This window comes from Chiloscyllium plagiosum, unplaced genomic scaffold (assembly GCF_037043375.1).
Source record: "Chiloscyllium plagiosum isolate Xiang-an unplaced genomic scaffold, Cpla_swu_hap1 HiC_scaffold_4, whole genome shotgun sequence".
Classification (NCBI taxonomy): domain Eukaryota; kingdom Metazoa; phylum Chordata; class Chondrichthyes; order Orectolobiformes; family Hemiscylliidae; genus Chiloscyllium; species Chiloscyllium plagiosum.
This window is the reverse complement of record NW_028270142.1, coordinates 79821700-79846330: the sequence shown is the minus strand read 5'-3', so window position 1 is coordinate 79846330 and position 24631 is coordinate 79821700. Positions and strand designations below refer to the sequence as shown.

The 24631-nt window shown below is 40.5% G+C and overlaps 1 protein-coding gene across 4 annotated transcripts in view; it reads right to left on the bottom strand.

The window, feature by feature from the left end:
• Positions 1-9830: 9830 nt before the first annotated feature.
• Positions 9831-24631, bottom strand: part of rb1cc1 (RB1-inducible coiled-coil 1) — a 311576-nt gene continuing 296775 nt past the window's right edge. For all 4 annotated transcript variants that reach the window (XM_043688321.2, XM_043688325.2, XM_043688324.2 and 1 more), the window contains 2 exons: positions 18938-19008; positions 9831-10957 (listed from right to left, as the gene is read on the bottom strand). In XM_043688321.2, the coding sequence (XP_043544256.2) occupies positions 10880-10957; positions 18938-19008 (149 nt within the window). In that variant the 3' untranslated portion in view covers positions 9831-10879. The remainder of the gene's footprint in view (positions 10958-18937; positions 19009-24631) is intronic.

The window sequence follows — 24631 nt, the reverse complement described above, 5'->3', positions numbered from 1 at the left end:
CAAGGTTCAAAGAGGAAATATTTGGCAGTTGCACATTAATAGGAAAATATAACTTAATCGTGTGTGTAAAACAGATACAAAGGTCTAAATTTCCACTCATGGGCTGCATAGAGTTAGAACTTAGATGCCACAAAAACTACCTTCAAACATAGCTGCCCAGATGTTAGATTTTCAGTCTGGGCAGATTAGAACTCCAGTCAGACAACGCCAGAAAAACTGAAGAGGTTGCCAGGTGTGGATTTGGGCTTTGTAGAAGGCTTGAATTGAGGATACAGCACTACGTCTGAAGTAAAACTATTGTAAAGAATAAACCATGAAATTCCCCTCTATCCCTCACTGCCCAACACATCCCCTCATGCCAAAGATTACCCTTACTAACATCCTATTCATCTTCATGTGCCAAGCCAGGGTATACCCCCAAACAACTCCTATGGACCCTCATGCCTCCATATCAAGCTACGTACCATACCTATACCAAAGGATCCTTACCAACCTGAATCTCTTCCCCCACCCAAAATAGTGCTTTCTGGTCCCAAAAGCAACCGATTGTCAATTCTTGCCAACCAATGCCCTCACCCATCATCCTTTTCTCCTACACTTGCTATGCCAACTCACTTAGTAACCACCTTGGATAGACTTCAGGGCACACTGAATAAAGTAAAAGTTTATAAAATAGTTCCATGTGTGCATTGTGAACTTCACCATAATGAAAATAAATGCTTTCACAAAAAAAATCCTTCAACTACAAACCTTTTAACAACAGATGTTTCTTTTACGTGCACATCCTGGTATAGCAACAGGTAATGGAAGTCAATTTAAAACCATTTAAATTGTCAAACAATGAAATGGCAGGCACCTTGCTGTGATAATGGATGACTATTTAATCAGTCACAAAGTAAACCAATAGTGGGAGTCCTCAAGCTTGTCAACAGAGTAAAGTAGCAAGCAATATTTTCTTAAACATTTCAGACTTTTCTCCAAAAATTTCAATGGGGGACTTGTCAGCTTCCTTGGCATTTGTTTTTGACTTATCCTTTTGACAGGTCTATTGACAGTTAATGACTTGGACTGTTAATGCATTTATGTACTTTCTATGCACAGTCATGGCTACTTTTAGTCGTGTCAAAGAGCATCCCTGTCCCAAGGTATCCTCAGATGAGGTTTGAGGGTACCATGACAATCCAAAGAAATTGGCAAAGTTTAGAACTTCTTTCATCTGGTCTACTCAGAACACATTAAGTTTGCCACTCCTGGGCTACAAAAATCCAGCCCGAGTAGAGGCAGCTGATAATCTAAATGGCAAGCCACCTCCATATTCTGTATGAGTGAATTCCGACCCCATTCTTATCTCAAATATATCATTTCCCACTTCATCTGCCATTGTAGGGAGGCTCTCGGTGTGGACGAAAAGTGTCCAGTCATATACATGCGTTTAATAATTCCATATTACTGGGTGCAATGCTGAATTATAGCAATGTAGACAAGTTTAACAGATTAATCGATCATTGCCTCTATTATTTTTGCATGTCTTCATCCAGATCTTTAATAAACGAAGAACGTAACACACATGCATGAAGGAATCTACGAGTTACTAGTTATCAATTCCCAAAAGGGCTTTTACAATTAATAATGACCCTATGCCTACACAAATCCATCAATGTAATAACTAACTCTGAATTTGCTGACCATTCTTAGCAAATCTGTATTGCATACGATTTGTAACAGGCTTCCATCAACATTGTGAAATATTCAAATTGCAGGACCTTCTTTTCTCAGCTATTCTGAAATTTCCAAACATCATCTACTCCTTTGAGGTGGTCACATAACCCCTGAGATTTTTGCTGCTGACAGTTAAGTCAGATACTTATAACTATCTGAATTTTATTTCCTTGAATCTGGCAGAATATTTGCACTTTAGATTGCCTTCAACCACCTGAAATATTAAGTGTTTGTCTCTGTAGCTGTTGCCTCAGTTATCATATACTTTCAGCGTTTACTCTTTTTATTTGTTGATTCTATCATTTACAAGATTTTGCTTTTGATTAAACAAGGGAACTTACTAGGGAGAAAAACTTTGAAAGGAAGAATGTTTTGAGAATTTTTTTCCGCTTCATATTCTTGATTAGTGTGATTTGGATTTAGTTTGTATTTTAAGTCAATTTTACATTCAGGCAAGATATCTATTACATCATTGTCTTTAAAGATGCCTAGGATCTTGGTCCCTGCAAGGTTTGTAGCTCAGGTTGAGGTTTAGGATGTAGGTTTGCTCGCTGATCTGTAGGTTTGATATCCAGACATTCCATTACCTGGCTAGGTAACATCATCAGTGGTGACCTCCAAGTGAAGGGAAGCTGTTGTCTCCTGCGTTCTATTTATATGTTTGTCCTGGATGGGGTTCCTGGGGTTTGTGGTGATGTCATTTCCGGTTCGTTTTCTGAGGGGTTGATAGATGGCATCTAGATCTATGTGTTTGTTTATGGCGTTGTGGTTGGAGTGCCAGGCCTCTAGGAATTCTGTGGCATATCTTTGCTTAGCCTGCCCCAGGACAGATGTGTTGTCCCAGTCGAAATGGTGGTTTTTTTCATCTTTGTCTAGGGCTATGAGGGAGAGAGGGTCGTGTCTTTTTGTGGCTAGCTGGTGTTCATGTATCCTGGTGGCTAACTTTCTTCCTGTTTGTCTTACGTAGTGTTTGTAGCAGTCTTTGCATGGAATTTTGTAGATGACGTTGGTTTTGTCCATGAACAGAAAATGAACAGGAAATGACATCACACAAACCCCAGGAACCCCATCCAGGACAAACATATAAATAGAAAGCAGGAGACAACAGCTTCGCTTCACTTTGACGTCGCCACTGATGATGTTACCTAGCCAGGTAATGAAACGTCTGGATATCAAACTTACAGCTCAGCAAGCAAACCTACATCCTAAATCTTGGTCCCTCTGGTTCTTTTATTTTTTTAGCCCAGTTTGATGTCAATTGCATATACCACATTGATTCAGAACTGAGGGGTACCAACAAGAACAGAACAGGCTGTTGAATTATTTTCTTTTTAAAAAGATCTTGACCAAAGGCAAGGTGACAATGTTTGCACTTATAGACAGCAATTAAAGCTTCAAGTCCTTATTGATCTTAATATATCAGGCACTTCTTTGACCTCAGCTGGTGTGCAAGTACAGTTGTGGATGCCACATTATAGGAAAAACATGAATGCATTGGAGTGTGCGCACAGCAGTTCATTAAAAAAGTTCCAGAAATGAGAAATTTCACATATGAGGATAGATTGAAGAAGTTGGGAAGAAGTTTGGAGAGAAGGCTGAGAGGACATTTGATAGAGGATTCAAAAGCACAAGCAGACTGAACAGAGTAGCTAGTGATAAGTTGTTACTGCTTTTACAAAGAACAAGAACTAGAGGGCCTGGATTTAAAGTGATGTGCAAAAGAAGCACGTGATTTAAATTAAAACTTTTTCACTTAGGGTGCTATTATGGTATTGAATGCACTGATTGGAAGAGTAGTGGGGGCAGGTTCAGTTGAGATATTCAAGGGAGCATTGGGTGATGATTTGGATTGAAATAGTGTTGAAGGGTATCAGGAAAAAATAGGAGATTGGCATTCAGTAATGATGATTATTTGAAGAGCAGATTCAGGCACAATGGACCAAATGGCCACCTTCTGTGTTGCAATAATTCTGTGGTGTCACTAATAAACCACACAGGGAATTCAGGAGTAACACACTAACCCAAACAGTAAAGAAAATACCATAGTATAGCTACAATGATGAAGCATTAAGTCTACGCTGGCTCTCTGCAAGAGCAATTTACTCAGTGCTTTTCCCCCAATAGTCCTGCAAATTCAGATAATGGTGTTATTATGGTACATTAATGCCATAATAAGTAATGAATTTTACTTCATGACACTCTCAGGCAATACATTCCAGATCCTAGTAACTGATTGCAGAGAAACAGCTTTTCTTGATATTGCAACTGCTTTTTTTAAAGCTAATTGTCTTAAATTGGTCTTGATCCTTTGAACAATGGGAACAGTTTCTACCTACTTCATCCAGTCCCATCATTATTCTTGATATGCCTATCAAACGTTTTCTCCACCTTCTCCAAGAACAGTCCGAGCATCTCCAAACTACATAAATGCAGTTCCTCATTCTGAGAACCATTCTTGTGAATCTTTTCTGCACTTCTCTAATGTTTTGAAATCCATACTAAAATATATTCTCAGAACTGAACAAAAGACTTCAATGTTTTATATAGGTTTATAACTTTTTTGCCTTTGAACACTATGCTTCTATTTGTAAAAGTTTAGAATCCTATGCTTTAATACTTACTGTCTCAACTTGTCCACCACCTTTAATAATCTGTGTACATATACCATGTCCCTCTGGTCCTACACTCTCTTTAAAATTGTACCTTGTTTTGTATTATAGTCAGGGTATGATATGCTGGGACAGTGTTCCTTTAAAGGTTGAGTCACATGAGCACCTGCACGTTATCAGCCAGGTTTTTGGGCTTGCTCAGACTTATTTTGGGTTCTTAGAGTGGACATCTTTGGAACTAATCTCCCATTCAACAGCAAATGATAAGTTTGTCTGTTCTTTAATTCAAACTGGACTCTAGTAGCTGCCCAGAATATACCATTTATTTAATATTGTTTTTCCATGTCCTTCCTACCAAAATGAATTACTTAACAGCATTAAATTTCATCTGCTCATTCTATCAAACTGTCAACTTCCTTTCCAAGTTCTACACTTGTCACCTCACAGTAAAATTTGTGCCATGAGTAAATTATGCCCTGTACACCAAAGTTTAGGTCATGAGCAATGTCGGGAAATGAGATGTTTCAAACACTGAACCCTTTGAAACATAGAATATAAGAACCTAAGAAATGGGAGCATTAACAGGCCATATATCCCCTCAAGCCTGCTATGCTATTCAATAAGATCATGGCTGGCCTTCTCGTGGACTCATCTCCACATACCCATCTACTCACCTTAAGCCCAATTCCTTCGCTGTTCAAAAACCTTTCTTTGCCTTAAGAACATTCAACGAGATACCCTCAACTGCCTCACTGCAGGGAATTCCATATATTCACAACTGTTTGAGTGACTAAGTTCCTCAACTCAGTCCTAAACCTGTACCCCCTTATCTTGAACCTTTGCTCCCTAGTTCTAGTTTTACCCACCAGTGGAAACAATCTCCCTGCTTCTATCTTATCTATTCCCTTCATAATTTTATATTTTCCACAAGATCCCCCTCATTCCTCTAAATTTCACTGAGTATAGTCCCAATATGGTTTTTATAACCCAACCCTCTCTACTCCGGAATCAATCTAGTGAACTTCCTCTGCACCCCATCCAGTACATCCTTTCTCAAGTATGGAGACCAAAACTGTACATAGTACTCCAGATATGGCCTCACCAGCACCTTATATAGTGGCAGCATAATCTCCCTGTTTTTACATTCCATTCCTCCAGCAACGAAGGACAATATTCCCTTTGCCTTCCTAACTAGCTGCTGCACCTACAAAACAACTTTTGAGATTCATGTACAAGGACACTATACTGTAGCATACTGCAATTTCTCACCATTTAAATAATAGTCTATTTTACTGTTATTCCTACCAAAATGGATGACCTCACATTTTACCAACATTGTACTCCATCTGCCACACCATTGCCCACTCACTTAACCTATCTATATTCCTCTGCAGATTTCGGTGTCTTCTGCACACTTTGCCCTACTATTCATCTGAGTGTAATCTGAAAACATTTAATACACTACACTTGGTCCCCAAATCCAAGTCATCTACGAAAACTGCAAACAATTGCAGTCCCAACACTGATCTCGGAGGGATATTACTAGCCACTGATTGCCAACCAGAAAAACACCCATTTATTCCCACTGTTTGCTTTCTATTAGTTAACCAATTCTCTATCTATGCTAAATACATTACCTGTAATGTAGTGTGCCTTTATCTTATGCAGCAGGTTTTTGTACTTCTTGAATTCCTTCTGGAAATCCACCTTAATCAACTAGTTCACTGTTGTCCACCGTGCTCGTATTGTCCTCAAAGAATTCCAGTAATTTAGTTAAACATGACCTGCCTTTCATGAACCCATACTGCATCTGCCCAATGGGACAATTTTTATTTGGATGTATTGCTATTTCTTCCTTGATGATAGATTCAAGCACTTTCTTCACTACAGAAGTTAAGCTAATGGGTCTTTAGTTACCCTCCCCTTTGTCTACCTTTTGTTTAGAAAAAAGGTGGCATCACATCTGCTCCTTTCCAATCTGCTGGAACTGCCCCAGAGTCCAGCAAATTTTGATGAATTATCACAAGCAAATTTGCTATTTCCCCACCATCTCTTTTGGTACGCTGGGATGCACTTCATCAGAGCCAGGAAATTAGACAACCTTTAGCCCCATTATCATCAATTATTGGCTTGTTATTTGTGTCTTCCACTATGAAGACTGACATTTGTGTGGCATAAATATTACTGGTCAGCTCAAGTCTGGATGTCACCCGTGTGCTGCTGCATTTGGACATTGCTTCCATATCTGAGGATTCACAAACGGTACTGAACATCAGACTGGAAACTTACTGATGTAGAAGATTTTCTCGAATATAATGGAGGAGCTTTTTTCCCTTTTCTGCCCTTAATTATTGCTATATTGATGGTTTTAATAGCGTAAAGTCTATCTCATAATTCTTGCACTTCTGTTTGCAAATTTGTTACCCTATTGTTTCCCATTATGTGGTGACATATAGAATACAATCAGCAACACAATGTAACAAGCAAAAACTGTACCAGAGGCATTGAATTGTACAGCATGGAAACAAATCCTTGGATCCATAAATATTCAACTGTGCTGTTTATATAGGAAGTCTCAGTTATCACCATAATGCCGTATTTCCACATGGCTGTGACTAAAGCTCACCAAGTTTATTTAGCAACAAAAGCAGGAATTGCTGAAGAAACTCACGCCTGGCAGTATCTGAGAGACAGCAGAGTCAATGTTTCAGTTCCAGCGATCCTTCTTCAGATTCTCCTTCAGTTCTCCAGCAATTTCTGTTTTTATTTCAAATTTCCGACATGTGGAGCTGTTTAACTTAATTATCATACTACTGTATTTACACAAACGTTTGTTTTCATTACATTCACTTTTGCCCAGACAACACATCTACTCTAGGTTATCTTTCCCAATTTCGTGCACAGCTCTGCATTGCTAATTTTACTTTAAAGTTTCTACATCCCTGTTAATTTGGTTTTGAAGTGCTGCATTTTGGAAAGGCAAATGGCTCAGTGGTTAGCACTGCTGCATTGCAGCACAAGGGACCCGGGTTCGATTCCACTCTCTGGCGACTGTCTGCATGGAGTTTGCATATTCTCCCCATGTCTGCGTGGGTTTCCTCCCCACAGTCCAAAGATTTGCAGGTCAGGTGAATTGGCCATGTTAAATTGCCCAAAGTGATAACTGTGTGGGTCTGGGTGGCTTACTCTTCGGAGGGTTGGTGTGGACTTGTTGGGCCGAAGGGCCTGTTTCTGCACTGTAAGAAATCTAATCTAATCTAAACCCTCCCAACAGCAACAGTAAGTCACCCCAAAAGGAGACTAGTCCCAGCTCAGTTCAAGTGCAATCTTTCCAGCCAGAAGTCTATAAAATGTCATCCTTGATTTGAGTGGCAGCGGGTTTGCAGTATACTTCACTTGACAGAAGTTAGACAAATCAATTTTTACCTCTGATTCTTGTCCAACTGTATGTTTTTAAAAAGCACATGCACAGGACTGTACTCTGCCTGTGACCTTTATATTGATAAAGGAGTCATAGTCTTAGACGTCCATAGGGCAGGTCTCTCATGTGAGAGCAAGAGTAGAAGGGTGAGTGAGTGAGAGGGAGAGAGCGCGAGAGCGAGAAGGCAAGAGAGAGAGCTAACGTGATTATTGATGGTGGTTTGACCTAATCTTCAACACTCTTCAGGCAAGGGGAGAAGTTAAGGAGAGTTCTTTATGCTAACCCACAGGCCGTGTGGGAAGTGAACCCACACTACTGGCACCACTCTGCATTGCAAACCAGCTGCCCTGCCAACTTTGTAAACCTGCTGACACAATGTTTTTGCATCACACTTGAACAGTGACTTGAAGTGGGAGGGATAAGGATGGGAAATCAAAATTCTAGAAAAAATGTCAAACTTCATTTCAGTAACCATTACTTGCATTTGTATGGCTTTCTATTAATATATAAAGATGTCCCAAGAGATTTTAGACATACTGGACAAAACTGGTATAATTGGACAAAAGTTTATCTAAGTAAAAGGAAGAAATATGAAGAGCTTGTTAACAAGCTTGTTAAAACAAATCAGTTTTTAAGACTTTCCTTTAAGAGACAAATGGAAGGATGAGTATTAAGAAAGGAAAACTGGAGAATGAAGCTGAGAAAGCTGAAGGTACAGCTACAAACTGTAGAGTGGAAGAGATGTACAACAAACAAGAATTGGAGATTTCTTCAAGGCAAGTTATATGGCTGGAGTTCATAGTCATACAGAGCTATAAAGAGATTTAACACTAAAAACATTTCTGAGGCTATTGAGAGATGAGGACCTTATGAAAGTTTGCAAGGCATAGGTGGTGAATGCATGCGATAGAATGTATACTGAATTAAGATGAGCTTAAGTTTATGGAAGGTGAAAGCCTGGATTGAAAAAAAATATGAAGTTCCAAATTAACAAGTATGTAGGTGAATGTTTCAGAAACAGATGGATTGAGGCAGGGAATTGTGAAGATGGAAGAAGTATTGTTGTGATAGAAAGCACATGCAATCAATTGATTAATGAGGCCTAACAGGACTGAACTTGAAACAATGATTGCACTAAATCAATTCCTGTTTCCAAAGAGTTCATGGCAAAGCTGCAGAAACAGATTTATTTTTCCCCAACATTTAACTGGGGGAAACTGCAGCTCATCCATAATTTTAGCAGTCTGACAAAACAGTGGCAGTGAAGTAATCAACAAAGCAGGTTAGAACTGAAGCTTCATATTATCATTACACGTGAAGTTAGCTCCTGTCAAGTCAGCACATAGATAAGGAACATAGATGGCAGCCAAAATAATAATGCTCAAAATCCATACTGGCAGCGAATGCAAATTTGAATTCATGTGTGGGTGAAAAAACAAACTTCATAACATCCTTTCATAATTGGCTTTAAAGTCAAAACACTAATAAATTGACCCACAATAGATGGAAAACAACATATAAGTCAGTCTGAATCAGGCATTAGATAGCTGAAGGAAAATCTTCCAAAGAAAGGAATGAAAAAACTCATAGTCTGAGCTAAAGATTAGGGATTATAGTCAATTCCTATTAAAGAAGATTTGAAGAACAATTCTCAATTCTGGTTCTGGGTTTTGATGTTTTGCTAATTATTAGTTGCCTTGGAACCAGTGTTTTGCAATAGGATTACACATTGCTTTAAAGATTAAAATTTTTATTCCCCCTCCATTCTGCTTGCTCAATTAGTACCAAGCTTCTATCCAACTGCTTATTTACTACAATCAAGGGAGCATAAATAGTTCACTGCTAGTAGTTGTCACTCAAGTATACTGTATTAATCTATTATAATAGGCCAACATACAGTGATAAAGTTTTGTCACACCTTGTATTGAAAATTAATCTCAATTATATACCAATAACACATTTTGCAATTACATACTGCCTTTCACAACCTCTGGATGCTTGGAAGCACTTTACAGCCAATGGAGCATTTGAAATATAGACAATATTGCAATACAGTAACAGCAACAGCTTTCACAAGAAGGCAAAGTTAACAACTTTATCTAATAATTAAATTTACACTGAATTTTAATAATTCTCTTTTCTCCCAGTATTCCAGGACTGTAACTAAACATTTTACATGATATGCATACTTACATATTTAACTGTTTATTGTTTCAAAATTCTGAACTTTTTGCAATACAATAATGTTCATAACAAAGATTTTTATGATGGTTAATATACAATGAAAGATTGGTTTTAAAACTGCATGGACACTGGTCACTAAGATGAAACAATATATTACATTTAATTCAGCTGTAATTTCTGGGAAGCTTTAGTACTGTGTTGTTTGTAAACAACACAAATACTTCCATTCCGATGTGCATACAAATGATTAATGATTGATGGTGCTTTTTTGCAGAAATGCAATTTTAGAAACAGATTCAAATTCCAGTCACATTCATTTGAACAGGTCTTCACCATACAGGGCTAGATCTCAATATAATTCTAAGTAACTTTAGTGTGTGTAGATTGACAACTAGAATGAAAATCCACAGAAGCAAACTTAAGGTAAAACTTTATATGGGATGTTTGCATGCTAGGAATACTCCTATAAATATTTAAATGATGAAAGCCATATGGTAAAGATGATTTTCTCAAACTACTTTATGATAAATTCCATGACAAATGCTGGTAGTACTGAGAACTGTTTATACATCTGAGTATTCAATGATTTTTGTTTTGAACAGGCAAATCACATGGCTATTATGCCACAAAGTAGAGGTCATGCTCTTTAAAAATAATGTATTTGGTCCATTTTTCTAAGTCATCTGGTTAAGGATAAAAGCAGTTCATTGAATGGGACTAGATGCATTTTATGATCTGGACAGTATTGAATTCAATACATTTTGAAGGGGGAGTATCAAAAAAAATTAAGCTTTAGTCCAGCAAGTTTCTATTTATGTGAATTCATTTGTGCCGCCTTCTTTTCCAGTACCTTTAGAAGCTCCATGACAAATGTAGCCCAAAAAGCTATAAAGGAATTGTGACAGAAAACAAATGTGGGCTAACAACAGTTTGTTTCATATCACTATTATACTTTCTTGTTCCAGGGTACTGCTTTCACTCTGTAGAATTTTGTTCCCAGAGGAACTTTAAATCTGTTTTGAGCCTGAAATAAATCAAACAAAATTTCAGTTTGATCAATATATAAACTTAAGGTAATCAATCCTTATACGTGCATAGTGTCAAAGAATTTCCAATAAAGGTTACACAATCCTAATAAATAATTCCAAGGGAATAAATGTGATCAGATTTGATAGATCCCAAAGCATTCACAGATCAGATGTGATGAAGAAAGGCTAATCAGATTATCAATTAAAAGCATCTGTTCAGCCTATAGGATACTAGGAGTGAGTACATCAAGTCATTTTTATTTAAATTCTTTCAAGGGATGCGCCTGTTTGTTCCTAAATGCCCTGGACAAGGTAATGCTGAGCTGCCATCTTGAGCTACTTAAGTCCTTGGGTGAACGGGTTTATGGGCACACACTGTGTGATAGGAAGGGAGTTACAGGTTTTTGATCCAGATGACAATGAAGAAGCAATGATGTAGTTCTGGTCAGAATGATATTATGGTATATGGCTTGGAAAGGTGTTCCCACACATTTTCTGCCAATTTCCTTCAACATGGCAAATGTTGTGGGTTTGAAAAGTGTCCACCTGAGGAGCCTTGATTGGTTAATGAAGTGCATCTTGTAAGTGGTATGCAATGCTGCCAGTGTACTAACTGATAGTAATGGAAGCGAATGTTGAAGGTGGCAGATGGGAAAGCTTTGCATCCATCTTCAGCCAGAAGTGCCAAGTGGATGATCCATCTTGGTGTTCTCCTGACGTCCCAGCAAACAAACCATACTTTGTTGTGGATGGTATCAAATCTTTTGAGTGTTGTTGCAGTTGTACTCTCCAGGCAAGTGGATCACAGTCATGACTTGTGCCTTGTAGATGGTGGGTAGGCATTGGTGAGACAGGAATGGAGTTAATTTTCCATGGAAGTCTTGGCCTCTGATCTGCTGTTGTTGCTATAGTATTTATATAACTGAGCCAGTTTAGTTTCTAGTCAATAGTAACACCCAGGATGATGATAGTGGGGGATCTGGCAATATAATACCTCTGATTTCCTCGAATTCCAGGAGCAGCAATTACTGTTTTATATGCCGTTGCATTGTTTTAGAACTTTGGAAAAAAAAAGTCAAAACAACAGCAGTTTAAAAAGAGCAGACAAAGGAAGCGCATGGTGAGGACAGTGCAGGAGTGAGTGTGCGCGAGAGAACCGGCACAGTTACTGCCTTTGCTGTTTGAATTAGTGTAATGTATCGCTGGACATCGGAGTGCATCTGGGAAAATGAACAAACAGTGAAATTCACAACTAATCTTGCCGGAACTGTTGCGCGAAGTTCACAGCACAGAATCAGATAAGTTAATTGTTGTTTCGAGTGTGGCCTACAGAGAATCTGCAGTAGTGTGTAGAGTAGGTTCTTTCTTGATTATACGTTTTTGGAGATATGTCTCTTGATTAAACTTAAAATATAAGCCATAGCTATTAGTTTAACCTGGGGCAGTGTGTATAGAGGAATAAGACAGTGTTATTTTCTGGGTCTGTAGATTGTGAAAGAGCAAAAATGGCCTTTGCAGTGATATATACTTCTTGTCAGATGTGGGAGTTTAAAGAGAGTTTAAGGGTTACTGCGGATTATATCTGCCATAAATGCTGTTAGGTGCGAATCTTATCAGATCGAGTGGATCGGTTGGAGAGACAGATAGAAGCGATGAGGAATTTGCAACAGCGACAGTATGTGATGGATGGCAGTTATAGGAAGGGGAGGGTGGAGTCTCAGATACAGTCACATATTTAGGTTAACTCCAGGAAGGGTGAGAGAGGTCAGCACCGAGGGCAGAAGTCTTTTGTGGATATACCCATTTCAAACAGGTATGCAGTTTTGGAAAATGTACGGGGTGATGGATTCTCAGCGGAACGTAGCACGAACAGCCAAGTTTCTGGTATTGAGACTGGTTCAAATTTTGTGAGAAGATTTGTAGCTCGGGTGCTCGTTGCTGTGGTTCTGTTCACCGAGCTGGAAGTTTTTGTTGCAAACGTTTCGTCCCCTGGAAGTTTGCAACAAAAACTTCCAGCTCGGCGAACAGAACCACAGCATTGAGACTGGCTCTAATGCAATGAGGGGTACATCGGCTTCCAAGAGATCAATTGTGTTAGGGGATTCTGTAGTCAGAGGTACAGACAGATGTTTCTGTGGCCAGCAGAGAAAAAGCAGAATGGTGTGTTGTTTCCCTGGTGCCAGGGTTAAGGATGTCTCAGAGAGGGTGCAGAATGTTCTCACGGAGGAGAGGACCAGCAGGAGGTCATTGTCCACATTGGAACCGACGACATTGGAAGGGAAAAGGTCGAGATTCTGAAGGGAGATTACAGAGAGTTGGGCAGAAATTTAAAAAGGAGGTCCTCAAGGGTAGTAATATCTGGATTACTCCCACTGCTACGAGCTAGTGAGGGCAGGAATAGGAGGATAGAGCAGGTGCTTGCAAGGCTCAGGAGCTGGTATATGGGAGATGGATTCACATTTTTGGATCATTCTTTTGGGGTAGAAGTGACCTGTACAAGAAGGACGGATTGCACCTAAATTGGAAGGGGACTAAGATACTGGCAGGGAAATTTGCTATAGCTGCTTGGGAGGATTTAAACTAGTAAGGTGGGGGTGGGGATGGGGGGATGGTGGGACCCAGGGAGATAGTGAGGAAGGAGATCGATCCAAGACCGGTACAGCTAAGAACAGAAGAAAGTCAAACAGTCAGGGAAAAGGTAGGACAAATAAATTAAACTGTATTTATTTCAATGCAAGGGGCCTAACAGGGAAGGCAGATGAACTCAGGGCATGGTTAGGAACATGGGACTGGGATATCATAGCAATTACGGAAACATAGCTCAGGGATGGACAGGACTGGCAGCTGAATGTTCCAGGATACAAATGCTACAGGAAGGATAGAAAGGGAGGCAAGAGAGGAGGGGGAGTGGCATTTTTGATAAGGGATAGCATTACAGCTGTGCTGAGGGAGGATATTCCCGGAAATACATCCAGGGAAGTTATTTGGGTGGAACTGAGAAATAAGAAAGGGATGATCACCTTATTGGGATTGTATTATAGACCCCCCAATAGTCAGAGGGAAATTAAGAAACAAACTTGTAAGGAGATCTCAGCTATCTGTAAGAATAATAGGGTAGTTATGGTAGGTGATTTTAACTTTCCAAACATCGACTGGGACTACCATAGTGTTAAAGGTTTAGATGGAGAGGAATTTGTGAAGTGTGTACAAGACAATTTTCTGATTCAGTATGTGGATGTACCTACTAGAGAAGGTGCAAAACTTGACCTACTCTTGGGAAATAAGGCAGGGCAGGTGACTGAGGTGTCAGTGGGGGAGCACTTTGGGGCCAGTGACCATAATTCTATTCGTTTTAAAATAGTGATGGAAAAGGATAAGTCAGATCTAAAAGTTGAAGTTCTAAATTGGAGAAAGGCCAATTTTGACGTTATTAGGCAAGAACTTTCAAAAGCTGATTGGAGGCAGATGTTCGCAAGGAAAAAGGACGGCTGGAAAATGGGAAGCCTTCAGAAATGAGATAACAAGAATCTAGAGAAAATATATTCCTGTCAGAGTGAAAGGGAAGGCTGGTAGGTATAGGGAATGCTGGATGACTAAAGAAATTGGTTAAGAAAAAGAAGGAAGCATATGTCAAGTATAGACAGAATCGATCGAGTGAATCCTTAGAAGAGTATAAAGAAAGTAGGAGTATACTTAAGAGGGAAATGAGGAGGGCAAAACGGCGTCATGAGATAGCTTTGGCAAATAGAATTAAGAAGAATCCAAAAGGGTTTTTACCAATATATTAAAGACAAAAGGGTAACTAAGGAGAGAATAGGGCCCCTCAAAGATCAGCAAGGCGGCCTTTGTGTGGAGCCACAGAAAATGGGGGAGATACTAAATGAATATTTTGAATCAGTGTTTACTGTGGAAAAGGATATGGAAGATATATACTGTAGAGAAATAGATGGTGACATCTTGCAAAATGTCCAGATTACAGAGGAGGAAGTGCTGGATGTCTTGAAACGGTTAAAAGTGGATAAATCCCCAGGACCTGATCAGGTGTACCCGAGAACTCTGTGGGAAGCTAGAGAAGTGATTGCTGGGCCTCTTGCTGAGATATCTATATCATCGATAGTCACAGGTGAGGGGCCGGAAGACTGGAGGGTGGCAAACGTGGTGCCATTGTTTAAGAAGGGCGGTAAAGACAAGCCACAGGGAACTATAGACCGGTGAGCCTGACCTCGGTGGTGGGCAAGTTCCTGGAGGGAATCCTGAGGGAGAGGATGTACGTGCATTTGGAAAGGCAAGGACTGACTCGGGATAGTCAATATGGCTTTGTGCGTGGGAAATCATGTCTCACAAACTTGATTGAGTTTTTTGAAGAAGTAACAAAGAGGATTGATGAAGGCAGAGCAGTAGATGTGATCTATATGGACTTTAAGGCATTCGACAAGGGAGACTGATTAGCAAGGTTAGATCTCATGGAATACAGGGAGAACTAGCCATTTGGATACAGAACTGGCTCAAAGGTAGAAGACAGAGGGTGGTGGTGGAGGGTTGTTTTTCAGACTGGAGGCCTGTGACCAGTGGAATGCCACAAGGAGCGGTGCTGGGCCCTCTACTTTTTGTCATTTACATAAATGATTTGGATGTGAGCATAAGAGGTACAGTTAGTAAGTTTGCAGATGACACCAAAATTGGAGATGTAGTGGACAGCGAAGAAGGTTACCTGAGATTACAACAGGATCTGGACCAGATGGGCCAATGGGCTGAGAAGTGGCAGATGGAGTTTAATTCAGATAAATGTGAGGTGCTGCATTTTGGGAAAGCAAATCTTAGCAGGACTTATACACTTAATGGTAAGGTCCTAGGGAGTGTTGCTGAACAAAGAGACATTGGAGTGCAGATTCATAGCTCCTTGAAAGTGGAGTCGCAGGTAGATAGGATAGCGAAGGTGGCGTTTGGTCTACTTTCCTTTATTGGTCAGATTAGTGGGCGGCATGGTGGCACAGTGGTTAGCACTGCTGCCTCACAGCGCCGGAGACCCGGGTTCAATTCCCGCCTCAGGCGACTGACTGTGTGGAGTTTGCACGTTCTCCCCGTGTCTGCGTGGGTTTCCTCCGGGTGCTCCGGTTTCCTCCCACAATCCAAAAGATGTGCAGGTCAGGTGAATTGGCCATGCTAAATTGCCCGTAGTGTTAGCTAAGGGGTAAATGTAGGGGTAGGGGTATGGGTGTGTTGCGCTTCAGCGGGGCGGTGTGGACTTGTTGGGCCGAAGGGCCTGTTTCAACACTGTAAGTAATCTAATCTAATCTAATCAATTATTGAGTACAGGAGTTGGGAGGTCATGTTGTGACTGTACAGGACATTGGTTCAGCCACTGTTGGAATATTGCATGCAATTCTGGTCTCCTTCCTATCGGAAAGATGTTGTGAAACTTGAAAAGTCCAGAAAAGATTTACAAGGATGTTGCCAGGGCTGAGGGATCTGAGCTACAGGGAGAGGCTGAACAGGGGAGACACAGGGAGAATGTGCAAACTCCACACAGTCGCCCAAGGCTGGAGGTTCTTTTATTCCTCTTGCACCTCAAAATACTGCCAAATTGTGACAACAGAACACTTTTTGCTGTATCGCCCTAGATATATCATGACAAAAAAATAAATCATTCATTCATCAATCTCATGGAGGTTAATGGTAATGGCACAGTGGAGGATATGCGGGTCATGAGGCTACAGACTGAGGCTGAATACGGATGGTTCACAGTACCTCATAGATGCCCAGTTTGAGTTGCTTGCATTTGAAGCCTGTTCCATTTAGCATTTTGGCTGTGTCACATAACATGGTGGAGGCTATCCCCAATGTGAAGACATTGCCAACACAGACACAGTAGCCTAAACATCATAACTGAAACGGTCTCTGTAAGGACTGTACAATGGCCGCTTTTATTCATACTATTATGGATGGATGTGGATTGATGAAATCTTTCCCTCTTGTTGGGTCCCTCATTAACTGCCACAGGTCTGGTCCAGCAGCTATGTTCTTCAGAACTCTGTAGTGGTGTTCCAGAGCCACTCTTGGTAATAAGCACTGAGATGTCCCATGTACAGTCCCTTCTATGTAACTGCCATCCTCCGTTCATCTTCCAAGTAGTGTTCAACATGGAACAGTATTGATTCATGAACCTAGGAGGTCCAGTAGGTTGTGTCAGCAGGGGGTTTCTTTGCACATGTTTGAACAGATGACATGAAACTGTTTGTGTCCAGTGTAACCAGTCAGGAACAGATTTCCCTGGAGATGTATTGCTGCGTTACCACCAGGAGGAGCAGAATAAAACCCAGGCATGACGATGATAAGGTAAGGAATGATTCTGTATGGTCTGTTATGTTTGATTCCGTGACTAAGATGGAATAATCTATGGGATAGTTCTCCCAATTTTGGCACAAGTCCTAGACGTTAGTAAGGAAAATTTTGCAGGATGACAGGAGCCGCTTGTGCCGTTGTTGCCTAGTTTGATGACAGGCCATTTACTCAGTTTCATTTCTTTCTTGAGATCTCATAGCAGATTGACAGGAGTGGTTCTGTCAGAAGGCTTTTAAGTGTCAATCACATTGCTGTAGGCCAAACCAGATAAGGATAGCAGACTTTCTTCTCTAACTAAAACTAGTCAATTAGATAGGTTTTTAATGACAATTTCATTAGTTACATGGTTACCATTAAGCTAGCTTTTAACTCCAGACTTTAATAAATTCAATATTCACCAGCTGCCATGCTGAGATTGAGGCCAGTATCTTCATAACATTAGGTTCATTGCTCTGTATTACTAGTCCAGTGACATTGCCACTATGTCTCCCCAGTGACGTGAAATGTCTTCAACTCGACAAAAGCTTGAGGAAAAACACTCCACCTTTTCACTTGGCACTCTACAACCTTCTAGACTCAGCAACAAGTTTAACAATTTTGGGGGCGGCATGGTGGCTCAGTGGCTAGCACTGCTGCCTCATAGCGGCAGGGACCCAGGTTTGATTCCAGCCTTAGGGGACTGTCTGTGTGGAGTGGTGGTTGGGGGCAGAAGGGTGGTTTTGGATGGGGTTGGGTTGCGGGTAGGGGCAGGGTTGGGAGGCGGGCAGGGGTGGTGTTGGACAGGGTTGTGGGACGTGCGGGGGCTGTGTTGAGGGTGGGTGGGGTATGATGTTGGACAGGGCGGGGGGAGAAAGGGCAGCGGGCTGTGCTGGACTAGGTTGGAGGACAGAGGGCCGGTGCTGGACAGGCTTGGTGGGTGAACGGGGTTGGGTGGGGGCTAGGGGTGGTGTTGGACCGGGTTGGGGGCACGGGCGGGCTGGGTCAGTGTTGGATGGGGTTGGGGGCGGCGTTGGATTGATTTGGGGGCAGGGGGTGGTGCTGTACGGGGTTGGGGGCGGACAGGGGGCAGTGTTGGATGGGTTTGCGGGGGCAGGCAGGCAGTGCATAAGGGGTTGGGGGCTAGCCGGGATGCAGTGTTGGACGGGGTTGGGGCGGCCACTCACGCACACTGTGCTGCAGTCTCCTGAACGGGGAACAGACTTAACAGAAAACTGAGTCCCATAGGAGAGGCATTAATATCGATTAATCAAATAATCCAAAAGAATTATTGCCCGCCCATCTCATTTGGATAATCGCGGTTCCTCTGTATAAGTTTCTTTCTTTCTTTCCTCATTACTATTCCCTTTGGCTTTTATACCATGAAATGTTTGGGCTTTTAATCTTCCTGTTCTTTGCTTTTCCATTGTTCAACCTATTATATTGTTACTTTACTTCAGTTCTGAAAACTACTTACTTGATAAGTTAACTCTGTTCCTCCCCATTGGTGTTGCCTAATCTGAATACTTGTAACATTTTATATTTTATCACTGTTAGCATCATGCACTTGGCAGCACGGTTTGTTTTTCAGTTTCACAAAATAATGATTATTTGCCAATGGCAAATCAAAATTTTACCCATAAAGTGAAAAACCTTACCTTTTTAGCTTGACAATATTCTTTTTCCATCACTTTTCCCAGTACCCAAGGCCTCCTGGAAGAACCTGGAACTAAAAGTGAACAAAATGCTTCAATGACTAAATTAGTAACAATTAAGTTAACAGAAAACAAATTCAACTAACAGAACCACTTTTCCTGGGGAAAAAAAAACTAGAAAATTATATTTTTCAGTTTGGAGAGTGAGAAGTGTATTTCTTAACTTCACTGTTTTCACCATTCCTCAGTGATCAACTAACAGAAAATAATTAACATGCTTTTCTCCTCCATTTTCTGCTTATGTCGAGGAGCTACTACACCTTAGAGACTGGTTCAACTGATATGTAGATTTAAATGTTGAATGATCAATGACATTGGGCACTGCCTTCAGTCAAGACTGAGAAATATTTCTCAATGTCAGATTACCAACCATGTAGATAGCTTTCCTTATTCTGATCAGAAGCATGATTTCATGCATGATGGCTGCTATTATTTCAAAGATAGAAAGTTACATAGTGTCCCAGTTCTCTGATCAAATTACAGGTAAAATGCTGACATTTTATCAGTCCATACTGCCTCACTCTGTAGTGCAGGAGAGGTCATTCTTCATAAAGGTATCGAACATTCCAAAGTCCATCTAACAGCAAAACTGATGTGGCTCATAATTTCAAATACTGCCTCTACAGAATAGCAAAACTTTAAATAAATTCATGGCAGTATAGGATAGTGAAATTTGAGTTCAATAAAAATCTGGAATAAAAGCCAGCCAAGTGGCAACACTGGTGATTGTTGAAAGAAGAAACCAACAACGTCCTTTATTGAATGGAAATGAATTCTGGTCTAGCCAGTGATGTCCACATCCCATGTACAAAAAAACCCTGAACTGAACACATACTTCACAGTAGTTTTCACAATAAGGAATAAAGTAGCATCCTAGAAGCAGCTTTAAAATTAGGAAATGGAAGGGAAAGAGGAACTTTGAGAAATTACAATCACAAAAGCAGTTGTAGAGTCATACAGCATGGAAACTGACCCTTCGGTACAACTATTCCACACTGACCATGTACCCAAACTAAATTGGTCCTATTTGCCTGTTTTTGTCCCATTTCCCTTCAAATCTTTCCTATTCATGTACTTATCCAAATGTCTTTGAAATATTGGAAGTCCCTGCATCCACCACTTTCTCTGGCAATTCGTTCTACACACAAACTACTGTGAAAAGCTGCCCCTTATGTCCTTTTTAAAAGCTTTCTCCTCTCACTTAAAAATATGCCCCCTAGTTTTGAATTTTCTTACCCTATGGAAAAGACTCTTGTTATTCACCTTATCTATGCCCCTCATGATTTTATAAACCTCTTCTTATAAAGGTTACCCTCAACGTCCTATGCTTTAGTGAAAGTCGTCCCAACCTATCCAGGTTACATTTAGAAATCAAACCCTCCATTCCCAACAATACCCTGGTAAATCTTTTAAGAGTATCCTTCTTATAGCATGGTGATCAGAACTGCACAGTGTATTCCAGAAGAGACCTCACCTAAGGCACGTTGCCTGATCTTTCTTTGGCACCTGGATGATAGTGGCCTTCTTGAAGCTGGTGGGAACCTCACGTCTTAAGAAGGAGGGGTTAAAGATATCTGCATACTACTGCCAGCTGGTCTGTGCAGGATCTGAGTGCACAGCCTGGGACTCCATCCAGGCCAGTCACTCACTTTTTGTGGGTTTACCCTCAAGAAAGCTATCTGACGTCTGTGGCGGTGACCGTGTATTAGAAAATTATTGTAATTACAGGCTGATAGTGCCTTGGTCCTTTCTAATATACTTTCTTAGTGCACACACTCCTGTCAAGTTAAGGAGACAACATTGGAAGCAAAACAAAAACATATAGATAGGTTACATGAGGGGGCAAAGATCTGGGGTGTAAATATCAAAAAAGTGAACTGGCAGGAAGAATAAAAGCAAAGTTCTAAATGGTGAAAGACACTACCAAGGTCTGAAAATGCAGGGGAATCTGGGTGTCCTAATTCATGAATTGTAAAAGTCTAAAACAGAGCTGTAATACATAATACATAAGTATCATCATTTATAGAAAGGAGAATTGCATACAAAGTGAGGGTGGTTATGCTACAGTTGTACAGGATATTAACGAGGCCACATCAAGGGTAAATGTATATGGCACTGGCCAACTGATTGAAGGAAGGCTGTAAATATGTTGCATGCAATTCACAGACTAATTTCTGGAATGGGCTTGTTCTTCTATGAAAAAATATTGGAGGCTTGTATCCATTGGAATTTAGAAGAGTAAGATATAACTTTATTGAAACATACAATTATAAAGGGTCTTAATAGGATTAATGTGGACAGGATGATTCTTCTTAATGGAGAATCTACAACTAGGTGTCACTAAATAAGGAATTGCCCATTTAAAATTGTTAAGCCAGAATTTTTTTTCCCAGTTTTTAAAAAACTTCCACTAGAAAAGTTGAAACTTTTGAGTATTTTAGTACAGAGATAGTCAGTGAAGAATATAATGAACAATAAGGATGTGTAAGAACAGACTTCAGGTAGTGGATGAATGGAATGTGAAACTTCATACAAGAAGCACAGTGATACATTTTTGCAGGATGCATGAAAATAAATAGTACTACTCATAACTGCGCATTCAAAAGGGAGCTAAGAAGTGATCTGGGAACATTTGCATACAATTCTTTGGAAGTGGTAGGATAAGTTGAGAAAACTATTAAAATTTATGGATTCCTCAGTTTCAAAAAAAAAATCAGAAGCAAGGAAATTATGCTAAACCATTAGAAAGCACTGGTTAGGTGTCAATTGGGATATTGCAACCAATTTTAAGCATAACAGTTCAGGAAGAATGACAAATGTCTCAGTGACGCAGAGGCAATACATTGGAATACTACGAGGGATGAGGGACTTTAGTTATGTGGTGAGACTAGATACAATAATTTATGGCCTTAGAGGAAAGAAGATCAGAAGTATTCAAAGAGTTTTGATACAATAAAGAAAATAAAAACTGTTTCTTGCAGTGACAATTTTGTAACCATAAATAAATTAGTACAGTTTACAAACAAAAGGATCTGGAAACACAAACAGAATGAGTGATGGAAACATAAGCAGTAATAATATTGAAGAGGAATGTAGATTAACACTTGAAATCAATTTATGAATAAGAGGAAAGAGCAGAGGTTGTTAATAATAAGATAACTCAAGAACCAGCACAGCAAGATGTGCACTGGTCGACTGATGTTGCATGATTTTATGTTTAAGCTGCACTACGTTTTTACAAGGAAGAGCCACAGTGGATTACAAAGGTTTCACTCTTCATAGATGCTGCCAGATCGGCCGAGTTCCTCCAGCACTTTCTTTTTTTGTACCTTTCTTTTTCTACATTTTTACTAGCTCAAAACAGTTATTCTCAGATAAACATCTAGGGGTTTGTTATGTAGCACTACTATGCTACACATGGATGTCATACATAAATCAAGAAAATATTAGACTGCTTAATTATAATCTGAATACTAAGATTACTGGCTGACAATTTACTGAAAATCTTATTTTAATCACTAACTGCATTTTACTGCATGTATTTTAGATGGTAAAATTTAGGTGGTAAATATTCAGCCTGGAGCCCAGTTACAAGTGGAGTTCCGCAGGGATCAGTTCTGGGTCCTCTGCTGTTTGTAATTTTTATTAATGACTTAGATGAGGGATTCGAAGGGTGGGTCAGTAAATTTGCAGATGATACGAAGATAGGTGGAGTTGTGGACAGTGAGGAGGGCTGTTGTCGGCTGCAGAGGGACTTAGATATGATGCAGAGCTGGGCTGAGGAGTGGCAGATGGAGTTCAACCCTGCCAAGTGTGAGGTTGTCCATTTTGGAAGAACAAATAAGAATGCGGAATACAGGGTTAATGGTAGGGTTCTTAGTCAGGTGGAGGAACAGAGGGATCTTGGGGTCTATGTACATAGATCTTTGAAGGTTGCCACTCAGGTGGATAGAGTTTGTAAGAAGGCCTATGGAGTATTATCGTTCATTAGCAGAGGGATTGAATTCAAGAGTCGTGAAGTGATGTTGCAGCTGTACAGGACTTTGGTTAGGCCACAGTTGGAGTACTGTGTGCAGTTCTGGTCGCCTCACTTTAGGAAAGATGTGGAAGCTTTGGAGAGGGTGCAGAGAAGATTTACCAGGATGTTGCCTGGAATGGAGAGGAAGTCGTACGAGGATAGGTTGAGAGTTCTCGGCCTTTTCTCGTTGGAACGGCGAAGGATGAGGGGTGACTTGATAGAGGTTTATAAGATGATCAGAGGAATAGATAGAGTAGACAGTCAGAAACTTTTTCCCCGGGTACAAGAGAGTGTTACAAGGGGACATAAATTTAAGGTGAAGGGTGGAAGATATAGGGGAGATGTCAGGGGTGGGTTCTTTACTCAGAGAGTGGTGGGGGCATGGAATGCGCTGCCCGTGGGAGTGGTAGAGTCGGAATCATTGGCGACCTTTAAGCGGCATTTGGATAGGTACATGGATGGGTACTTAATCTAGGTTAGAAGTTCGGCACAACATCGTGGGCCGAAGGGCCTGTTCTGTGCTGTATTGTTCTATGTTCTATTCTGCTATTGATGTTTTAAAATATTTTAGACAAGAAATGTAATTGAAAGACCATATAGGCCTTATAGCTATTCTAATGCTTTGTGATGCAAACCCATAGAATCATACTATCCATATCTAAGTACCTTTTAGAAGTTGAAGTTTCCCGCCACAACTACCCTCCTAGGCGTTGCATTCTAGACCCTCACCACTCTCTCGGTGAAAAGTCTTTTCCTCGAATCCCCTTTAAACCTTCACTTTAAAATTATGCCCCCTTGCTACTGTTCCTTGACTAAGGGGAACAGCTGGTTTGTATTCACCCTATCCATTCCTCTTAAACTTATCCTGTTCCAAAAACCAACCTGAACTTCTCCAGCCTCTCTTCACACTGAAATGCTCCATTTCAGGCCAAATCCTGATGAACTTCCTTCGCACTTCCTCTAGTTTAACCAAATCCTTCCTATAGTGTAGCTTCCAGACTATATACTGTACTCCAGCCATGGGCTAACCAAAGTTCTGTTCAACTCCAACATGCCTCCCCGCATGTTTAAATTCCATCTGACACTGATCTGCCCATTTGACCAATCTATTTATATCTTCCTATAACCTAACACCTTCTTCTTCACTGTCAACCAGCTGGGTAATCTTTGTGTCACCCACAAATTTAAAGATCCTGTTCACATTCTCATCTACATCTTTTGTGAATATCATGAACAGTAAGGGACCCAGCACTGATCCCACTGATACACCACTGCACACTGAGTTCCAGTGACACAAGCAGCCTTCCACGATCATACACTTTCTCCTAAAACTAAGCCAACTTTGGGTCCATCTTGCCAAGTCACTATGGAATTCATCAGCTTTTATCTTCTTTAAAGTTTGGCAAAGGCAAGGCCTTGCTGAAATAAATTACATTCACTCCCCTACCCTCCATTCAAACACTTGGTCACCTTCTCAAAAAATTCCACCAAATTTAACAAACATAGCATACATTTGTCAGAGGTAAGTCATCCCTGATCAAATCTTGCCTTTCTAAATGGAGATTCATTTTCTCCATCACTATTTTCTCTAATAGTTTCACTACAGCAGAGATTGGACT